The sequence below is a fragment of the Peromyscus maniculatus genome, chromosome 10, assembly GCF_049852395.1.
Source record: "Peromyscus maniculatus bairdii isolate BWxNUB_F1_BW_parent chromosome 10, HU_Pman_BW_mat_3.1, whole genome shotgun sequence".
Lineage (NCBI taxonomy): Eukaryota > Metazoa > Chordata > Mammalia > Rodentia > Cricetidae > Peromyscus > Peromyscus maniculatus.
In genome coordinates this window covers 8,442,228-8,463,408 of record NC_134861.1, presented here as the reverse complement: position 1 = coordinate 8,463,408, position 21,181 = coordinate 8,442,228, and the positions used below count along the sequence as shown (strand labels likewise).

The window sequence follows — 21,181 nt, the reverse complement described above, 5'->3', positions numbered from 1 at the left end:
AGGCGGTGAAAAGGGGGGATTCTTCAGGCTGCAGCCGGCACATGAGGTGGGGACGTCTGACCTGCCTGCTGCTGTGTGCTGGGCATACGATGAGACCTGGGCCAAGCTGGGGCTCCCTCCCCATTTCCTTTATCCCCAACTCCAGTCCTACCTACCCCCAGCACAAGGCTGAGGCCCTGTCTTGTTGTTCAGGGAACCCCAGGCCCTTCTGGACCCAAAGGAAGCTCTGGCCACCCGGGAGAGAAGGGTGAGAGGGTAAGTATACCGATGACCTTACGTGGGGGGTTCTGGGGAGTCCCAGGGGTCCGAGACGGTAGCTCTCACCAGCTAACTTAATTCTGTCCCCTCCTCTTACATAGGGACTGCCTGGGGAACCTGGCCCCCAAGGGCTAATGGGGTTGCAGGTAAGTGATGCAATCTCCCCCCTACCCACCCCTCCAGGATCCCATCATTCTAGGTTCCTGAACCTGGAGCACCCGACCCCCTGTGTGACTCAGAAAAGCTCCCCTTCATTGCTAGGACCCATCATCCATCCTTTCAACCTGTCTGGCTGTGGCTCTGTATCCATTTCTTTCTCTACATGCCTCGTCTCTTTGACTCTATCTTTCTCTTTGGTGGTGGTGGTGGTGTTTTCTTTTTTAGTTTTTTGAGACAGGGTTTCTCTGTGTAGCTCTGACTGTCCTGGATCTCTGTAGACCAGGCTGGCCTCAAACTCATAGAGATCCTCCTGCCTCTGGCCCCTGAGTGCTGGGATTAAAGATGTGTGCCACCACTGCCCGGCTTATATTTCTCTTTTTCATTCTCCATCTCTTAATGTAGATTCGTCCTTTTCTCCCTTTAATGTAGCCAATTTTTGCTTTATGTGTTTTGAATCTTTGTTATTAAGCAGATACATGTTCAGGATTTCAACGCTGCCTTTGCCTTTGTGGAATGAATATTCATATCTCTAGAACACTCATCTTGGATTGTGCTTTGTTGGCTGTTAGAGGAACCACACCAATGCTGTAATGCTTGCTGTCTGTGTCTGTTGGTGCCAGTGTATTTAAAGCACATCTCTTGTAAATAACACGAGTCTTGCATTTTTCAGAGTCTGCCGTTTAGTTCATTGATATTTTCATCATCTGCATAATTATCAACGGGGTTCTGTTTAAGTCAACCATCTGCAGTTGGTGTCTGTTTATCTGCTCTTTTCCCTGTTCCTTTTCTTGCCTTCTTCTGTAGTTATCGCTCTGCTTCTGAGCCACGTCCTCCCTCGCCTTCCTCACGATAGAGCACTTTGGGGTCCATTGCGCCCACTGATAGCTTTTTAGCAATCCCCCCTTTTTTGCAATTCCTATTTCTGTTGGGTTTTTTTTTTTCACAGTTGCTGAGAACAACATTGTCCTTCCTTCCTCACGTTACATGATTAACACATGCGTCGGTGTTAAAGCAGTTGTGAGTGTGTGTGTGTCACAGACTCGTGTAGGTGCATTGAATGTGTGTTCCATTCCATCCTCTCCTGTGCTGTCGCTGCTCTGTATTCTACTTCTGCATTTGCTAAAACACCCCACAACACTTGTTTGGAGAGAGCTGAGAACTGACCCAGGGCACTGAGCAGCTTTGTTAGCAAGTAATCTATCAGGAAGCTAGATCCTCAGACCCATAACGTCGTCTTCATCATCATCATCATCATCATCATCATCATCATCATCACTTTAAAGTCAGCTGGCGTTAAAAAAATAAAAGATAGCCAGGCAGTGGTGGTGCATGCATTTAATCCCAGCACTCAGGAGGCAGAGCAGGCACATCTCTGTGAGTTTGAGGCCAGCCTGGTCGACAGAGTGAGTTCCAGGACAGCCAAGGCTACACAGAGAAACCCTGTCTTGAAAAGAAAAGAAAAAAAAAAATTTAAACGCTGCACACTCTGCAGCCATAGTTTGAAAAATTATGGTTTGAAAATATTACCAAAAATAAAACAACAAAAAATAATCCCTGAGCCCATATTGACCATGTATGGATTTTTAAAATCATTATTCGTTTTTTTTTTTTTTTCTGGTTACTGGGGATCAAATCCAGAGCCTTGCCCATGCTACGGAAGCACTCTTATCACTGTATTACATCCCTAACCATCTTTTTTTATTAAGATTTATTTTTATTTTTGTGTATCTGTGTGTAAGTGTATCCCATTGGTGGTGGGAGGATCCTTGGAGGTCAGAAGAGGGTGTCATGTGTCCTGGAGATGGGGGTAGTTGTGAGCCACCCAACATGGGTACTGAGACCTGAACTCCGGACCTCTGGAAGTGTAGCAAGTGCTCTTAACCACTGAGCCATCTCTGCACCCCCCCCCACTCTACCCCCATTTTGAGACAGGGTCTGACTAAATTGCTTATACAGGCCCAGGTTCAAGAGCTTGTAACCTTCCTGCTTCGGCCCTTGAGTAGCAAGGACTCCACACCCGTGCCATCAGGCTCGGTTCTTATTCGTTCTTAAGCGGTACAGTAGCAACTGTTACAGAGCAGTTACATTGGCATCATAAAGAAGCTGGAGGCAGATGAACTCTTCTCTGTACACCTACAGCTTACATACAAAGACTAAGCCTTTTATTGGGGGATTTGAACACCTGTGGATTTTGGTACCCACAGGAGAATGAATTCCACATGAATACAGAGGGATGACTGTAGTTCTAAATTTGCTGATCATGTATCATTTCTAATACTATACTTTTCTGTAGGTCCAGATTTCTGTCTGTCCTAGTTAGCTTTCTGTGGCTGAGATACACATCATCACCAAAAGCAGCCTGGGGAAGAGAAGGTTCATTTGGCTTACAGGTTACAATCTGGCACTGAGGGAAGCCAGGGTGTGAGCTCATGGCTGGAAGTAAAGCAGAGACATGGAGGAGGACAACCTACTGGCTTGGTTTCCCTGGGACATGCTCAAGCATTTAATTATTTATTTAAAAATAAATTTTCCTGGCCGGGCGGTGGTGGCGCACGCCTTTAATCCCAGCACTCGGGAGGCAGAGCCAGGCGGATCTCTGTGAGTTCGAGGCCAGCCTGGGCTACCAAGTGAGTTCCAGGAAAGGCGCAAAGCTACACAGAGAAACCCTGTCTCGAAAAACCAATAAATAAATAAATAAAAATAAAAATAAATTTTCCTGCCAGGCAGTGGTGGTGCATGCCACCATACTCTTTAAAAAAAATTTCTTAATCTTTAAATTTTTTTAAATTTAAATTTTTTATTTTATTTACTATTATGTGTGTGTTTGATGGGGTGGGGGACATGTGTGGAACAGGACAGATTTTAGAAGTCATCTCTCTCCTTCCACTGTGGGTTCCAGGAATTGAACCACCAAGGCTCTCTGGCTTGCTCAGTTTCATCGAATCATCTTGATGGTCCAAAATATCTCATAGACATTTTATTAATTTTTTAGATTTCATTTTATGTGTATGAATGTGTTTGTGCACCACATGCATGCCTGATGCCTGCAGAGGTCAGAAGAGGGTGTTAGATCCCCTGGGACTGGAGTTACAGACAGTTGTGAGCTGTAATGTGGATGCTGGGAATTGAACCCAGGTCCTCTGCAAGAGCAAGGAGTGCTCTTTACCTCCGAGCCACCTCTCGAGCCCTTGTCATGGGCGTTTTAAATGCCTTGTCTCCTACTTACAGCACCTAGTTAGCTAGGGATCTGCTTCTGTTGACTGGTTTTTCTCTTAAATGTGCATCACATTCCTGTTTTTTCATATAGCTGTCGACTTCCATATGCTTAATTGGACGAGAGAGGTAATGTCTGAGGAACTCTGTTCTGTTATTTGCTTGAGAAGTGCTGAGTGCCCCAAGACAGCTAGATTACAGACCTCACTTCACTCTTTCAGGAATTGAGCTTCATCACAGAAAATCCATTTTGGGTTGGTTCTTGGTCCTAGCCCTGGCGTGTGTTCTTTAGCTTAAGGCCTGGATTTTCTGTGATTTCACGACAAAGCATTGGGTGTTTCCAAACTCTGTCTCCTATGTGATGGAAGTTATGGAAATCTGTGCTCAGTTCTACCAACCTGTTGTTTCTTCCCTGGGAGAAATCTCCCTCCCCCAGGATCAAACCCAGTGTCTCACTTACGCTGGACAGCTGCTCCACCACTGCCTTCACTCGGAGTGGTGAGTTTTTCTCCCTCACGCCCCCACCCCCACCCTTACTTCTGACTCTCCTTTCAGGGAGAACCTGGCCCCAAAGGAGACCCTGGAGAGAAGAGCCACTGGGTGAGCTACAGCCCTGCACCTGCCTCCCCTGCTTTCCCTGTCCTCCCCCTGCCCTGCCCTGCCTCCCCCTGCCTCTCCCCACCTCCTCCTATTTCCCCTGCCTCCATCTGCCTCCTCTACCCTCTCCTGCCCCCACCTGCCTCCCCCTGCCCTCCCCTGCCTCTCCCCACCTCCTCCTACTTCCCCTGCCTCCCCTGTCCTCCCCTGCCTCTCTCTGTCTCCCCATCCCCCTTCCCTTCCTTATCTCTCCCTCCCCTCCCCCTCCCCCCCCCTGCCTCCCGTCCCCTGGGTGCTCAGGAAAGAATCCTCTCACCAGTAGATGCTGGGTTGAGGGTGTCCTAGTCACATACGTACTGGAGCCCTGCTCCATTCCTCTCCTGGCACTCCCCGCTAGGCAGGGCCAGCCCTCCCAGCAGACCCCCACACACGCTCTGTCTCTGTCTCTGCCTCTGTCCTCACCCACTTACCCTCCGTAGCCTTTCCAAGCCAAGACGACTCTGCCTGTTCCTGCTGGGCCGTTTAGGTGACCCAGACACAGCTCCCCGCTTCCAGGGTCCCTCCTGCAAAGGTTTTGGCTTTGTCCTATTGTCTACAGAAGGAAAGGGCCTGTGAAGACAGTATCCACCCCAAGCAGAAAAGGGACCTTAGGAAAGTCAGGAAACGAAGAAGGGAAGCACAGGGGGTCCATGGAATAAAGGGCTGGGGACCTAGAAACCGACATACACATAGAGACCCCAGGAAGCTTGGGAAGCGGAACCTTGAAACCCTTATGTATATGGACATGGTTAATGAGGGCAGGAGAGCCAACTCTGTTGTCCCCAAAAGATCTGTACTAGGTACTATCACACACTTCAAGCAGTCCACAAGGGAAGCCTAGAAACTGTCATATGCACAGAGAACCACGGAAAATGAGATGAGGTGAGCTAGATACTACCAGCTACAAAGCCAACTGTGAACAATAGAAAGGAAGGTCTAGAAACTGTCACATGCACAGCAGACCTTGAGTAAATGGGAAGAGAAACCTAGGAACTGACACACTCAGAAATGCATGTGAGGTCCTGGGAACCTTCACGTGAGGTCATTGGAGATAACTAATGAACAGATTTGGGGCCTGAGAATCTACTCTGCCCAAAGACGCAAGGGCCTAGAACGAGCCATGCTCCGAAGTGTCATGATCCCACACCTGGCAACCGTTGCTGGCGTGATTGGAAAATAGGTAGGGTTCCAGTAAACATCCCCACAAGAAAGAGCCTGAGTACTCTTTAGAAAGTGGCATCCTGCCTTCCTGTCGGTCCTGAGAGCCGTTGGTGAGGGTGTGGCCAGCACCGGCCACGATCCATGTCTTCACTGTTTGTCATGGAGTCAGTGATGGATACAGCCGTGGTAGTCCTCAGCCCGCATGAGTGCACCTCCGTGTATCCCATGACTTCCAGGGGCCCTGCTACCTCCCCAAGACGCTTGCTTCCCCGCTCTCCAACTCACTCTTCCACTCCCTGTGGTCCCTGACCTTTGACAGTGTGGATGTGGACCCAGCAGGGAGACCCCTGGGAGCAACCCTCAGCCTCCCCTCACTCTCCCAGAGACCCTGGGTTTTTTCACCCATCCCAGAAGGTATAGGAAAAACCAGGTCACAACAGAGCCAGGCTGTGCAGTCCCTATCCCTGCATGGGGAGCCTTGGGCCACCCCAGGAGAGACCTTGAACCCAGGACCACCCAGGGGAGGGGCCCCCAAGAGGTAGCAGGACCCCCCACCTGCCCACCTTCCTCTTTTTACCACCTGCATTTCTGCCCCTGCTTGCTACCTGGGAGAGACTTCGCTGGGCTGGAGATGCATGAGGCTTCTGGGCTGAGGGACCAGCTCGGTTGGAGGTAGGTAGGGATCCTGGTACAGTGGAAACATCCTGTGGACACCTACAGACGCACCTCACCTACCAGCGCCCCCTAGGGGTCGTGCAGCTTTCAGAGCTGCTTACCAAGTTTAGCTGCGGCTCAGTAGTGTCACCAGGTGGCCACAGTCATGTACTGCAGGAGCTGAGTGACTGGTCTGAGTGACTCCACCTAGTTAAGAGGGAAGCCCTTATTCAGATAGGGAAACTGAGGCCCAGCTCTTCAGAGCGAGCTGGTGGCAAAGTGGGGCCAGAAGTGAAACGGGCGAAGACATCTAAATCCCCAGAGGGGCTAGGGAGCCCACTACTGCTGAGGGCTGGGCAGTGCAGAGAGATGCTTTGCAGAGTCAGTCCCCAGAAGTCACCATGAGCTGGGGCAAAACACTGTGTCAGCAGCCACAGGGCAAAAGGAATTTGGCTGTGTTGGGGCTGTAGTGTATTGGTGATGACAGGAACATAACCAGTCACGGGGTATTCAGACAGAGACGCAGGGCCAGGGTATGCAAAGGGCCTGGAGTCTGAGTGAGCCTGGGATGTTCACGCAGTTGCCGGTACTTGGAACAGCAGTTTGACAGGCAGGAAGCGAGACAGAGGCTAGAGGCGTTAGGAGGTCCTGTTAAAGAATTCGAACTTTGGTGGACCCTGGGGCATTTGTTTAAGTATTTCTAAACTGAAAGCCAGGCATGGTGGTTCACTTTGTAATCCCAGCATTCAGATGGCTGAGGCAGGAGGATGGCCACAAGTTCAAGGCAAACCTGGATTACAGAGTGGGATACTCAAGGATCTCAGAAACAAATAAGTTTATTATTTTTTTTTTAAATTAAAGAGTGAGAGGGAATGGTGTGGTCAGGTTTTTGTTTGCAAAGTATGTCTCTGAATGCCAATATGGAGGATGAATTGGAAACAGAAAAGGAGTCGAGAAGGCCGTGGGCATCCTGATCAGAGACATGCTGTAAGTGGGAGCATGGACAGGCAGCAAGGCAAACATGTGCGCGCGCATGCATGTGTATACAAGTGTGTGGTTGTGTGTGTGTGTGTGCATGTGCACGTGTATACAAATGTGTGGTTGTGTGTGCCCATGTATCATTCTCTGCCCTATTCCCTTGTGAGCTCACTATTTTTCAGCTAGGCTAGCATCCAGCAACCCCCTTTCTCTGTACCTGCCCAGCGCTGAGGTTGTGGGCATTTGGGTGGTTTTTTTATGTGAATCTGGGGCTCTAAATTCAGGTCCTCGTTCTTGGTAAGTGCTCTTACCATTGAACTATCTTCCCAGCCCCAGGATCATCCATTTTCACATCCTGCTCCATGATACTCAAAGAGGGATTACTTTGGCATGTGACCTAGTACCCCAGTACCCCAGGCTGAAATGGCAGTTCAGTGACCCATGAAGAGCTCAATCTTTATGATATTGACAGGACAGCTGGAACATAAGGAATATCCCCAGGGAATGAACAAACTCATAATGGACGCGTTGAAGTCCTCTTAGTTGCTTAGATATTCTTATGGGGAACCGCTTCAAAGGGTTGGATGGTAAGCCAGGTCTAGGGGCTCATGTCTGGAATTCCAGGTCATGGGAGTTTGAAACAGAAGTGGTGTGAGTTTGGGGCTAACCTGGGCTATAGAGTTGACATTATATCTCAAAGAAAACAGAACTGCATCCCAGCATTTGGGAGGCAGAGGCAGGCAGATCTCTTGAGTTTGGGGCCAGCCTGATCTACAGAGCGAGTTCTAGGACAGGCTCCAAAGCTACATGGAGAAACCCTGTCTTAAAATTAAAGAGAGAGAGAGAGAACTGTTGTGAGTTTGAGGCTAACCTGGGCTACAGAGTGACATATCTCAAAGAAAACAGAAGGCAAGGAGGGAAGGCAGGAGCAGGATCTGGAGAGACAGCAAGCGTGAGGACCAGTTTGGATTCCCAGGATCCACATAAATGCTGGGTGGGCTTCAAAGCCCACCTGTAATTCCAGAGCTTGGAAGGCAGGGACAGAATTACCAGAGCAAACTCTGGGTTCAGTGGAGAGTCCCTGCCTCAATAAACAGGTGGGGAAAAACCTCTGATGTCAGCTTCTGGCCTCCAGACACGTGCACACACGAGCGTGCACACAAATGTGAACACGGTGTCCATACATGCATACACACACCACACACACGTCACATGAAAAGGGGGTGGGGAGGATGGCTCAGTGGGTAAGAGCACTTGCTGCACAAACAAGAGGACCTGAACCCCGATCCCTGGCACCCACACAGAAGTCGGGCATGGCACGAATGCCTGTAACCCCAGCGTTGGGAACTGGAAACAGGTGGAGCCCCATGGCCAGCCAGACTAGCTGAAACGGCACACACTGGGTTCACCGTGAGACCCTGCCTCAAAAATAAAGGTAGAAACCAAAATAAGACGGAGGGCCTGCGGGGGCTCTGGGGTGAAGGTGCCTGCCACAAGACTGAAGGAGGCCTGAGCTTCATCTCTGGGGCTCACGTGATGTGAGGAAAGAACTGCTTCATTTAATTTGTTCTCTGATGTCCACACACATGCTGGGACCACAAGTTGACCTATGACCTCAGCACGTACACTATGGCATGATCACACACACACACACACACACACACACACACACACACACACACACACACAAATGTAATCAAAATCTTAAATACAATGGAGAGCAAAGAGGAAGACATTCTCTGGCCTATGTATGAGTCCTCATGGACATATATATGCACACACATGTGCATACATACACACAAGGAGATGTGTGCATACTGTGCATCCCTTCAGTCACCCTATACTAAATGCCGAGAGACTCTTCTAGATGCTGGCCGGCCTGGGATAGTTTGGCCATCCTGGTGCTCTGCCGGGAAACACTCACATTCTGGAAGTTGTTTAGAGAGGGGACATGAAGTGCTGGGTAAGACCATGCACCCTGTGCTCGGGAGGGAGAGAACAGACTGGGGGGCGGGCACCCAAGAGTGCTCTCTCAGTGAGTGCTCTTGGGGAGTCGGGACCCCGGCGGCTGGGGGGCCTTAGAGAAGGAGCGTGGTGGATCCACTGCCACACCCCTGGGAACACACTGGGAGGGGCTGGGCTGAGGGCTCTCCCCAAGGTGTATCAGAACGTGGGGCTGGCGCTGGCCGAGAGGGGAACAGTCCCCCCACCTGGAGGGGACCAAGCTGGAGCCTCAGCTCGGCCGGCCCCATCTTCAACAATGCCATTCAAGCGGTTTGATTTTCACTTACTACTCACCCTGGTGTGAACGGTCACTAGCTTGATCGCCCCGATAGTTAGTTAGGGTGAGGTGAACGTGAGGACTTAAAGAAAAAGTCAATCTGAAGAATGTGAGTGAAGAGAGAGATTTCAAAGATAAGAATTTAAAATGAGGAGAGATAGAGGAAGAGAGAGGGAGGGAGAGGGAGAGAGGTGGGGGCTCCCATAGTATTGGTGGCCCAGGGATGTCACAGGACCCTGTGCAGAGGATGGGGAATGGAGGTGAGAGGTCAAGCTGGCTCCACAAGGCCTTGGGAACAAAATGGGTGGCAGGCTCTGGGGCAAGCAGAGGAATGCTCTCCGGAGTGGCGCAACTTGCAGCCAGTTGGGATCAAATGGAACTTTCTGAGGGGGTCTCCAGGGGTCGCTTCCTCCTGCCTTGCCTCCCTCCGATCCCTCTCCGTCTTGTTTGGCTGTCCGTGGGTCCTGGGCTGTGGTAGGTGGTTCAGGGCTACAGGTGCTTGTCCTGGGTGGGGCAGGGGCCACTGGCAAGCTTTGCGGGGTCCCCTCCTGACCCCCCGTCACGGCTGCATCTGTCTCTTTCTCCACAGGGGGAGGGGTTGCACCAACTACGCGAGGCTTTGAAGATTTTAGCTGAGAGGGTTTTAATCTTGGAAACAATGATTGGGCTCTATGGTGAGTAGAGACAGACAGACGGCCAGCCAGCCCAGCCCCTGCTTACCAGCCTCCCCCAAACCCTCCTGGGGTGTAACTAGCCTGAGTCCAGTTCTGAGGCTGAAGAAGCATAGGCTATAGAGGCCTTCCCCTCTCCACAGGGGAAGGTCCTGCTCCTGGAATCATCCTTGTGCCTCTCTCTAGGTAGTGTGGGTGATGTAGTTTATAGGACTTCAGGAGCTTGGAGACAACAGAGTATGAGATTTGCAAGAAGTCATGGGCAATGAAACCAGACTCCTAAGCCACATGTGGTGGGTGGCTTATGCTTTTGATTCCAGCACTTGAGAATCAGAGGCAGAAGAATCTCTGTGATTCAAGGCTAGCCTGGTCTACAAAGTGAGTTCTAGGACAGCCAAGGCCATTCGTTACACAGAGAAACCTTGTCTCGAAAAACAAAACAAGAAAGAAAGGAAGGAAGGAAGGAAGGAAGGAAGGAAGGAAGGAAGGAAGGAAGGAAGAAAGAAAGAAAGAAAGAAAGAAAGAAAGAAAGAAAGAAAGAAAGAGAGACCAGACTCCTGATCAGTGAGGGCTTGTGGATAACAGCCAGACTCTAGCCATACTGGGGTCATGGGTCATACAGTCAGAGCCCAAGCCCACAGGATTATGGATAAAGGATGTAGACTACTTGGTCTTTCAAGTCATGAGCAATGCAACTAGATCCCCAAAGTGCAGGGAACTGTGGGTGACAGAGGCAGACTCAGGACCCAGAGAACTCTGGGTAACAGGCCACTTGCCAGTTCTGACCAGCTTCCCCATAAACTTCTGGAGACTCTCCCAGGACCGGCCTTCCTGAGCCCAGGTATCCATCCCACAGCGAGCATTGTAGTCCTAATGTGTCCTGAAGCTCCCTGTCAGGGCTCAAGGGAGCCAGATCCGTAGCCTGGCATTCACCCTCCAAGTTCCCATCCGCCTGGTTACCTGAGGAGCTAGGCACACCCTCTCCCCACCTCACTGAGGTCTGGTGGACACTGGTCCAGACCCCTGCCCCGACGCCCACCAGCATCTCTCTGCCTCCGTCCCCTTGGCTCCCGGCCCAGCCCTTAGAGGCCAGACTCGCACGTCTGCTCTTCTCAATCTCCCATCAGGCTCCTAGCTTACAGAGCTTCCTGCAGCAGCAGGCCCAGCTGGAGCTCCTGGCCAGACGGGTCACCCTGCTGGAAGCCATCATCTGGCCAGGTAATGGCAGGGTGGGCAGGCAGGGGCAAACCCTCCCAGGAAGGGCCTGGGGCAGGCTTGGTCATGAAGAAGATGCCTCCCAGTGCTCGGTCTGGGCCAGAAGACACTGGATCCTTCCATTCATCAAGGAAATAGAGCCTGGCACAAGGAACTAGCTTTGCTGTTCCGGGCAGTCACCTATCAGCACAGGCTCCAACACGGCCAATAGATGGAGCCCTGCCCTTGTATGTCTTAGGGTTGGGGTAGGGGCTGGCACTGGTAGCAAAAGCCAAGAAGAGCTCAGTGACAGGGTAGATATGCCTCTGGCCTGCTGGGGACATGGCTCCATGGTAGAGCACTTACCTCGCATGTACAAGTCCCTGGGTTCAGTTGTCACCATGAGGGAGGGAGACAGTTCGTGAGGGGGGGCAGTCCAGGAGGGCTTCCTGGAGGTGGTGTCTCAGTGAAGACCAGAAGTAAATGTGGTGAGTCTGGCCATCCCCATAGAGAACCAAGTGCTCTCTCTGGGCTGGGGCCTCAGAGGTCATGAGGAGGCACTAACTAGCCTTCAGTACCCTTATTCCCCATAGCTCCATCTCTAGGATGCCAGGGTATACTGCTACCTCCCAGGGCAAAGAGTGGGTTTCCCATGTGAACGCCCCCCTAACATAGAAGGGCAAGGATCATAGGTGACTGAACAAGCAGAGGAAGATCAGAGGTTAAGATGTCTACAGGGTTTCCTCAAGGTTTCCTGAAGGTGGAGACTAACACTGAGCAGAACTGGACTGGGAAGGTTCTAGAAGGCTGGTTCAGGCAGCATGAAAGGCAGTTAGGCTTCGGGCTGGGGGTGGGGGCCGTCCCTTCCCCCACACCTGACTCCTGAGGTGAAGCTAATGAGGCCATAGCTGGTGTGGGGAGATGGGGCTGGCCAGTCACAGGTATGGGCCGCTTCTCATTTGCCCACCGAGAGTGTCCCCCCCTCCCCCCGCACTGGCTGTCCTCTGCCCACTCCAGCCTCTGCCCAGTCTCACAGCCCATATGCACATCCATGCCCAGAGGTCTCCACATTGTGTCCAACCTCTCCTCTCATAAAGCTAAGAACTGAGAGCCTAAGTGAAGAGGAGGTTCAGGGTTAAAACCAGTCCTTTGTTCTACAAAACCAGGAAGCAGCTGCTGAATGCTAGGCTTAGATGGCACTGGGCCCTGCAAAGTAGCGGGGCTCTGGGGAGCGGTCTGTCAGTCACTTTACAGACTCAAAGGGAGTACCCAGGGATTGGGCCCTCCTTGCTGGACTTCTTGGAAGAGGAGACCGCGTGTGGGGTCAGAGAAGATGCATGGTTGTGCCTGGCTGTGAGAGGGACAACCTTGACAGGAAATCTAATGTGAGATAAGATCTGGAGGTTAGAGTGTGTGTTGTCCAAGCCAAGAATGGTGGCTACATGCCTAAGATCCCAGCACTGGAAGGCTGAGACCGGAGGATAGCAAATTTGAGGTCAGCCTGGGCTGCTGAGCAAAAGTTTGTCAACAAAACAAACAAAACAACAACAACAAAAAAGTGCACACAGTCTGTTTCTAATTCCCCACCATTAGCCATATGGCTTCTCTAAACTCTAGAAACATCAGGGACTATGTTTCAGCAGACCTCACCAGCCTTGTCCTTGTCTTAGGAGGGGAGACCGAAGTCTTGATGGAGACCTATCAAGCCCCTACCCTGAAGCCTCTTGGCACCTGTCCATCATCCCCATTGCTTCCAAATGACCTGAGGGACCATTGGGAATCAAGAGCCAAACTCCAGAGTCTCAACACTTTGTCAGACCCCCCCCACCCCCACCCCCTGTATAGTGCAACAGTAGATGGACAGCTAGATAGAAGAGCTGATTAGGGCCACTGTGACCTGTCCTTAGCTGGCCGTGCTTCTGATAGCCCCCAGATGATGGACACAGGCACCTGGGAAAAGCCAGGCCCCTTTAGTAGCCCACCCCTAAGCAGCGCCTTCCATGGGAAGTGGTCCTCTCCAAGCTTCCAACTGTCTTTCCAAGGAACAGGGAAAGGCTTGGCCAAGTACCAATCCTCAGGCTCTCCCCCACTAGAAAAACAGCCTACCCTGACCTTCTCCCCAGCTTTAGGGGCTACCAAAGGATACTCATGGGCTTCCCAGACCAGAGAGCTCCTTCTTGGGTTTTGAAGGATGTTAGTTTTCTCAGGGGGCAAGCATACTATGTTTTAGGCTTGGGGTTCAGCTTACATGCAGATCAGGGCATATCTCACCACAACTCCTTGGTGACTGACTTCGGTCTTTGTTGGTGCCGCCTAGGGCCTCAGAGTTTATCTGAAAATGTCCCAGATTTTAGAAATGAGGCAACTGGGGCCCTGATGGGGTCCAGTTTCGCTGAGGCTGTTCAGGGGCAAAGCCTGACTCTCCAAATGGTGCTATTCCCCACGGAAAGAGGAAGTTTCTTCTCTAGCTTCAGTTAACTTCCTCTGAAGTTTGGATGACGCAGAATTCACCTTCACTCCAAAGAAGTCTCAAAATTATCCATTATTTGGGGAGCGTTATCATATGTCAAACATGTAAATGTGGTGAGTCTGGCCATCCCCATTCGAGAAATCAGGCATCAGACGGCCCAGTGCTCTCTTGGGGCTGGGGGCTCAGAGGTCATGGGGAGGCACTAACCAGCCTTCAGTACCCTTATTCCCACAGCTCCATCTCTAGGATGCCAGGGCACACTGCTACCTCCCAGGGCAAAGAGTGGGTTTCCCATGTGAACGCCCCCCCTAACATAGCCTCTCTCCTCTTCCCTCCGGCAGAACCAGAGCTGGGATCCGGGGTAGGCCCTGATGGCACGGGTACCCCCAGCCTCCTTCGAGGCAAGAGGGGAGGACACCCAACCAACTACCAGATCGTGACCCCCAGAAGACGCAACGAGAGGAGCTGAGGATGGTGGTGGCTCTTCCTCCCCCAGCCTGGACTTGGCCAGCTGCCTCCAGAGACTGCCAGTTCCTATTTATTAATATCCTCAGGGACCCCTGTGCCATCTTGGCCTTAGGGGTAGGCAGGCAGGTCTCAGTGATGTCAGTCTGTACTTGACAGATAGGCAGGGACTGGTCCTGAGGGGAAGCCTCCTCAGAAGTCAGGCCTCACTGCACCTGGTCTATTTCCCTGTGACGTGGGGTGAAACGGCCTTCAAGGGGAACAGTGGAGGCTCAAGGCTTCCAGTGTTCCGACCTAGGGCCGGGGACTCTGCCTGGCCCTGCAGACATGTCAGGATGGGGGCACAAGTCCCAGGTCCCCCCGCTCCTTAAAACCTTGGGGAGTCCCGTTTCCTGGTGCTGATTCCCACCTGAGTCCAGGCTGCTTAGTCCCCGACTGAATGGTTGGTGCTTCTTACTTCAGTTCTACCCAAGTCCCCACCTCCCGTGTCCCAGGTGGGGACGGGATGTGCAGAAGGGACCCCCACTCCAAGTATCTGCTGCAGATGCATGGATTGCTATGTACTGGACAATAAATGTCCCTGCCTGACCCACCCAGTTTGGTCTCTATGTGCTCAGCCAGAGGGTCCACCTAGGCTGAGGATACTGGGACAGGAGCCCTGTGGTCCTAGACACCACGGGTCACCCTCCTGCCATCAGCCACTTATTCACTGCTTGTCCACTCCTTCATCCTCCCCGACGCCAACACAGAAGAGCCAGACATGACAAGGGCCACTCGGAGGCCAGGTTGAAAACATCAGCTTTTATTCTTAGAAAGTGTCAGAACACGCTGGGGCCCACTCCTGCCCCCGGGGGTGCCTTCAAGCCCCCAAGCCCTCAGCAGACTAGGCTAGGACTCAGGCCAGGCCCAAGACCCTCCTCTCTTCTTGGACTATGAGGGCCCGGCGCCCTTGCAGTGGGCAGGACCACCCCTCCCCTCGGTCACCAGGGCCTCAGTGTCCACCAGCCCCTCAACCAGCAGAGACACTGCACCCTCCACACGCCCTGTGGCTGCCAAGGCTACTGCGGCCTGCTCGGTGGGAAATCCCATGTGCTCCAGCTGCTGCAGCCTGTGAGGTGGGACAAGCGAGACGTGTCAGGGCATGCGTGGCTCCCACATCGGGAAGCCGCACCCCTGGCCACCCTGCCTTACCGGAGAGAAGACACGGAGGCCTTGGGCAACCACCCCGAGCTCTGGGGACTCTGCACTGATGCATCAAGGAGCGAAGCCTGGATCCCTTCCTGAAGCATCTGCTCATCCAGGGCTGCCCACATCGGGCTTCCTGGAGCAAAGCTGGACGCAGCCCAGTCCGAGCCCCTCTCCGAGTCTCCCCGTGTCAGCTGCACAGGCCCCAGGCCTGGGGGAAGCTGGGCAGAGCCGTCACTGTGAGACCAGGAGCTTGGGGAAGCAAGGTAAGGAGATCCAGGGGTGACAGGCCTGCAGGGACAGAGGTGGATGGCCTGGGCTGCCAGCCACTGTCACAACTTCCACCATCCAATGCCAGGCCCCTGGTGTCACCCTCACCTCACTCCAGCAGGAAAAGTGACAGGCAGTTCAGCCAGACTGCCTGGGGTGGGAAGGAGCCGCAGTGGCCAGCCCCGGGCCAGAGTCCTGCAAAGGACACTGCCCTGTAACACCTGCAGTCTCCGCTCCGAGAGCTCCAGCCACCGGAAGGCCCCAGCAGCATCTGCCTGCCCAGGGCAGGGCGCAGGTCAAGGAAACCAAATGAACTGGGGGGAGGGGAAGGGACCATGCGTCTCCTTGCTGCACTCCCCAGGACCCCCTGAGCAGCTGAAGCCGAGGACAAAAGGGAACTGCCTACCTGGAACTACTCAGCCAGCACAGAAGCCGGCATGGGCCTTCCCCACACTCCGCTTTCCACTCTGCTGGCCAGTGCATAACCCTGTGTGCCTGAAGACAGGTCCCCCTGGGTCAGCCAGACTTGAGTAGCTGGTGTCTGCATTCTGAACCGGTCCCCTGTGACTGCCTGAAGGGTTGTATGGTCAGCCTATTTTCCCATAGCTTGGGAGCAAAGCTTACGTTGAAGATACCTGTCCCATGGGCCCTAACTCGGTCCTCTGTTCCCAGAGAGCCCCAGACTCGCTCCACCCTGAGCCTGCCTCTTTGCTAATCTTAGCTTTGATGGCTCCTTCACACATGATCCTGGTTAGTGACTTCTAGGGTCCCTTCAGCTCTCTCCAACATCCTATGGGGTCCTTTGATTGTAACTGACACCTCCCCTTGGCCATGAGCTCTGTCCCCAGCCCAGAGCATGGCTCAGAGGAAGATGTGTCACCAGACACTGCTTGGGCATGGATTCCCTATGCCATTTCCTTCCAAGGCACCCCAGAGGCCCAGCCACAGGTCCACATGGTCCCTGGCCCAGGCAAAGGATACAGGCCAGGCCAGCAAGAAGGCCACAAAGGAGCTGCAGGAAGGGCGGCTCAGAGCTGAGTAGCAGGGTCAGGGCCAGCAGCAGCCATGGGAGCAGCCACGGTGGCAGTGTCCCCTGAGGCCACCCAGGGTAGTAACTCTGCCTTGCCAGCATGGCCAGATGGACAGGCATATATCCACAACCTCCAGCTGCACTGGACACCCCGAGGCCTGTCAGCAGCACAGCCAGCAGCCCAGCAGCCAGGGCAAGCAGGGCCGAGTTGTGCAGGAAGCGCAGGGTGCCCAAATGGCACTCCTGCCACCAGCCCAGAGTGGGCAGGAGCAGCAGGCTCAGGAGCAGGCCCGGCAGTGCGGTGTGGCCCAGAGCATGGGTCACTAGCCGGTGCACTGGGAACGAGAAGGGGGCCGGGTTAGAGGGATGGGTTAGCCTTTACGAGGGCCACCTGGTGGGCCAGCCTCCCCAACCAAAAGCCAGTATGTGAACTATCACCACTCATCACTGGTAGAGGGGACCAGAGGCTTCTCAACACCACAGCTACTCTACCCACATGCAGTCTTCTCGCTGGCAACCAGCTGCCGAGGGCTGCTGTGTCCCAGGCCCAGGGAAGCTGTCTGTCAGTTCCCAAATCTTGGCTGCATCTGGTTAGTAGCACACATTCTAATGAATCCGCCTGCTAGAACCTTGCACTCCCACAGAGCTACCTGACCTTAGAAAAATCGCTTCACCTCTCTGAACGTCATTTGGGTTCCTCAGATGTAAACTGGAGGTTTTGTGGGAAGTACATGTTTGGCAGAAAATTTTAGTTCTTATTTCCAGGGAAAGCTGTCAGCAAGAGATGCTATGAGAACTCCTACTCACAGCTTCCCACCTCTGTGCCTCCTTCAGGATCCTCTGCCCCCCTTCACTGTAGATGAGCTGGGCATGTCTGCAGGAGAACGTGCCCTGGGACACTGTCCTAGCCTCGTGACCACCACAAGGTGCACGCTGACTCCACTGACTGGCCTCAGGCCCTAGAGAAAGTCTCTAGCTTCCCTCAAGGATCATGCGGCTGGTCCTCACCCTGCCAGGGGTCCAGCAGCAGCTCTGGAGCCAATGTGAGGCTGGGGCCAGCCCCCAGTAACCACAGGCAGCTCATCAGGAGCATCAGGACTGAGGAGGCCAGGGGCAGTGCCCGGGGCAGTGAGCCAGGAGAATCCCGGGCATGCATAGTTTGGTTGATGGTAGTCAAAGGTGGTCCTGAGGCTGTGCGCTGGGAATAAACAAAAAGAGCAACAAATTATTCTTGCTGCTTTTAGGTGACTCCCTCTCAACTACTTTACCAATGGCCCCACTTTACAGAGGCAGGAACTGAACCAGCAGAGGCAGGTCCAGTAGCTTGGCCAAAGTGGGCTCAAGCCCCAAGAGGTGTGCTTATTAGCCACGTTCCTATCCCACCTGCCCATGTGTCTGGGATGGGCAGGGGCCATGCATAAAGTCCTGATGAGGCCAGTGTGGTAGAGCACAGCTGTGATCTTAGCACTCAGGAGGTGGAGGCGAGAGGATCAGGAATACAGGTCATTAGAGATGCAGACCAGTGAGAGAGTGCTTACCTGGCATACATGGGCACCTGGATTTGCTCCCCAGTGCTGTAAAAAGAATAAAATAAACATTTAGGTCTTGGCTATATACTGAGTGAAAAAACCAGCCTGGATGACGAGACCCAGTTTCAAAGAGTCGGGTGGACCCTGAAAAGGAGTCTCAGTGGGAGATACAGGGCCAAAAAAGTTGAACTGTGGCCCTTCACTGCCAAAAGGATGTGTACATTCCCCCTGGGAGTGGCAAGGTCAAGGCCAGCTCCAGTCTCCCGCTTGCCTCCCTCTGTTCTAGTGTCCAAGCCTCAGGGAACCCAGATGGCTCAGGTGCCCTTGAACAAGGGGCATCACGAGGCCCACCAATGGGACAGGCAGCTGTGGGGAGCCCCTCAGTCCAAGCCGTCCAGAGTGATTCAGAACTGTGGCACTATTTCCTCCCCAGCCTTGGCCCTGGCCCTAGTGTCTGCTCCAGCCTTCTGCTGTGTGTCCGTGGGCAAGTTTCCCAACCTGGGAAATGGTGATTAAGACACGTTTTGCTTACAGGATCATATAAGAAAGGAAAAGATTGGAGGCCCACAGCTTTCTTATCTTTCAAGTTTTGTTTATTTTAAACAAAGTCTCAACCTGGAACCCAAGCTAGCCTGCAATGTGAGATTCTCTTGAGTCTGCCCAGGCTTTGAGTACTGGGTCACAAATCTGCACCACTGCACCTGGTTCGGCCCCCAGCTCCTTCTCAATAAACCCAAAGCACCACCTCATTACTTATGGGAGGCACAGAGATTACAAATGAAGGGCCAGCTAGCTGGTCCAAGCTGGGGGGGGGGGTCCTCAAATAGGTCGTTCCCTGCTCACAGAGCAAAGCTTTTCTCCAGTTAGATTTCAACCCCGACAAATGACTGAGCCTATTTAACATATCAAAGCGGACACTGGTGTCAGGTTCTCTCAGCAGTCTCCGGGTCCTTACCTGTTACAGGGCCCTCCTGGCTGGCATACCCCTCCCCCTCCCCTGAACTTCTCCAGCCCAGGGGGCTGGGCTGCTATTCCCTCTCTAGTCCAGCCATTTTGGTTACCCACTCTCTTTGTATGTTGGGCCTTCCAGCGCCTCTCCCTTCTCCTCCCTGTCTCCCCACATGGCCCAGCTCAGGGTCATGACTGCTCCCAGAGTTTCCTTTTTCTCTCTCTCATTCACCTTCCTCACACCTGGGCTTTCCTCCAGGCCGCGCAATCACTCCTGAGCAGTCCTCTCCAGTCTCCCACTGGGATGACTCAGTTAGCTTCCTTGCCAAGGCCCTCCCTCGCACCTGCCAGTTTCCTAAAGGGAAACTGTGCAAACCTCCTCTGCCTGCGGCTTCCTCTCCTCCGGCCTCTCAACAGGGGTCTCCTACGCTCTGAAGCCCAGCTCCAATGTCCCCTTCCCACACCGCGAGTCTTCGCCTAAGGAGTCAAGTTTGACCTTTCGCCCAAGTGGATTGAACTAATGGAGGAAGGAGGCGCCCTCTCATCTCAGGATACTACTCTTTGCACATATTCAAGGCATTATATGCATTCATTCAAAGATTAGCCTGGCCCCAGGTCCTGCTAGGGTGAACCCTGCCCTTCACCTGTGGTACTGGGTTTAGAAGAGCAGGTAGATTTCACCCTTACCTGGAGGCAGGGTCACCTACACTGAAGCTTCCTCTTGCACCTTCTCACAACCGTTCCATCCCTGAGCACTAAGGGACTGGTCCACGGACATACAGAACTGGGCCTCGAGTCCTCTCAATCAGTCTCTTCTCTTTCTTGGAGTTGAAAATGGAAACCAGGGCCCCTCACACATCCTAAGCAAGCAGTATCATTGAGTCTCTGTCTCCAACCGCATCTTCAACTAATAAAATGGGACTTGTAAGCATTAAGTCGTGAGTCCAGCTGCTGGCCCTAGAACACCACATGTATGGCAGCTTTTCCCTTTCAGATTCCGACGGGCACCCCACTGAGACACTGTGCGTCCCTCTAACAGACCCCCGGGTGCCTGGATCTCTCACCTGAGAAGGGAGTTTACATCAAATGGGAAACTGAGGGCCACACACCCCGCTCTCCACTCCCCTCCCGGCCCCTCGCCGCCGGGGAGCTGGCGAGCCTGGCTTTAAGCTCCGGCGGTGAAACCACTCCCATCCCAGAAAGGTGCGACACGCCTCCTTCTCCCACATGGGCTCTCGCTTCTTCCGAGTCGTCGCCCGCCATGCTACCGTGGGTCTGAGACTAGTCTGTCTGTCCGTGGTGTTAGGAACTCTTAAAAAAAGCTCCCCACTCGCGAGCGATCCGCCTCAGTGTCCCTCTGGAACCCTCGCCAGGGACCTCTCAGGCTTAGGCACCATCACACCCTGCCTACCTTACTGGGAAGCCAGGAGGACAGAATGGGAAGTCAAGGACAGGGAAGATGCTTCCGGGTGGTGCACAGAGGGGGCGTCCCGGGGTCCGGGCCCAATTCAGCTCTCTAACTTTGGGGAAAGTACTCAATTTCTTGAGCCTGGGGTCTCCTTTCTGTTAAAACAAGGGTATTGGGTGACGGATGATGACAGGGCTTCTCAACTCCGACCGTTATCGGGGCCGGACGCGGCTTTCCCCGACCTCCCTCCCCAGCCAGCGGACGGACCGACGGACCGACCGACCTCGGTCCCCTCCCCCGCCCTCTCGGGCCACGCGTCCAAGGTCCCGAGAAGCGCGTCGTCCCCCCCCTACCCTGGAGGAGCGGGTGGGGGGGCCCGCCTGGGAGTCGGGCCGCCAGCTCCAGGCCGGGACCTAGGTGCCTCAAACCCACTGCGCGCACACGCGGGCGCGTGATCCCGCCCGCCGATTAGTCAGCAGTTGTTCCAGGCCGGGATCCCTTCCCCCAGGCCTCCCGCCAGCCTCCGTCTCCCTCCAGGACAGACTCTTCCGAGACGGTCCCTGGAGCCAGCGGGCGCAACCATTCCAAGCCACCGGGCCTCGTGCAGGGGACGCCTCGGGTTGGTGGGTGACGCTCGCTTCCTAGCGCGCTGGCCCCCGAGGGTGCCTTTT

At 53.6% G+C, this 21,181-nt stretch overlaps 2 protein-coding genes across 19 annotated transcripts in view; one reads left to right on the top strand and one right to left on the bottom strand.

The window, feature by feature from the left end:
* The window catches only part of Emid1 (EMI domain containing 1), a 38,762-nt gene extending 24,030 nt beyond the window's left edge, over positions 1 to 14,732 (top strand). For 4 of the 9 annotated variants that reach the window (XM_042285687.2, XM_042285686.2, XM_042285688.2 and 1 more), the window contains 5 exons: positions 193 to 255; positions 360 to 404; positions 4,186 to 4,230; positions 11,139 to 11,229; positions 14,017 to 14,732. In XM_042285687.2, the coding sequence (XP_042141621.1) occupies positions 193 to 255; positions 360 to 404; positions 4,186 to 4,230; positions 11,139 to 11,229; positions 14,017 to 14,144 (372 nt within the window). In that variant the 3' untranslated portion in view covers positions 14,145 to 14,732. Of the gene's footprint in view, positions 1 to 192; positions 256 to 359; positions 405 to 4,185; positions 4,231 to 9,929; positions 10,015 to 11,138; positions 11,230 to 14,016 lie in introns of all 9 variants that reach the window. The other 5 variants (XM_015991803.3, XM_006972972.4, XM_015991801.3 and 2 more) reach the window with 3 other exon arrangements.
* A 189-nt stretch (positions 14,733 to 14,921) lies between these two features.
* Positions 14,922 to 21,138, bottom strand: Rhbdd3 (rhomboid domain containing 3). 10 transcript variants are annotated; one of them, XM_042285694.2, is made up of 9 exons: positions 21,055 to 21,138; positions 20,514 to 20,665; positions 19,790 to 20,009; positions 18,164 to 18,199; positions 17,634 to 17,823; positions 16,577 to 16,960; positions 15,704 to 15,866; positions 15,332 to 15,616; positions 14,922 to 15,248 (listed from the first exon to the last, which is right to left on the bottom strand). In XM_042285694.2, exons 5-9 carry the CDS (start codon positions 17,779 to 17,781, stop codon positions 15,071 to 15,073), a joined length of 1,158 nt encoding a protein of 385 aa, XP_042141628.1. In that variant the 5' UTR covers positions 17,782 to 17,823; positions 18,164 to 18,199; positions 19,790 to 20,009; positions 20,514 to 20,665; positions 21,055 to 21,138; the 3' UTR covers positions 14,922 to 15,070. The 10 variants fall into 10 exon arrangements, with proteins under 10 accessions (XP_042141628.1, XP_076401963.1, XP_042141625.1 ...); XM_076545848.1 differs by lacking the exon at positions 21,055 to 21,138 and adding an exon at positions 20,864 to 21,003 and having other exon boundaries at positions 19,790 to 20,059; XM_042285691.2 differs by lacking the exon at positions 21,055 to 21,138 and adding an exon at positions 20,864 to 21,003.
* Positions 21,139 to 21,181: the final 43 nt, after the last annotated feature.

Bases quoted from the DNA above. Each gene is read 5' to 3' on its own strand.
- Rhbdd3 (XM_042285694.2), bottom strand. From the start codon at position 17,781: ATGCATGCCCGGGATTCTCCTGGCTCACTGCCCCGGGCACTGCCCCTG. The intron at 16,961-17,633 runs GTGAGGACCAGC...TCTCGTTCCCAG, and splicing joins GCTGCTGGACCCCTGGCAGG to TGCACCGGCTAGTGACCCAT. The intron at 15,617-15,703 runs GTGAGGGTGACA...CTGTCCCTGCAG, and splicing joins ACTTTTCCTGCTGGAGTGAG to GCCTGTCACCCCTGGATCTC.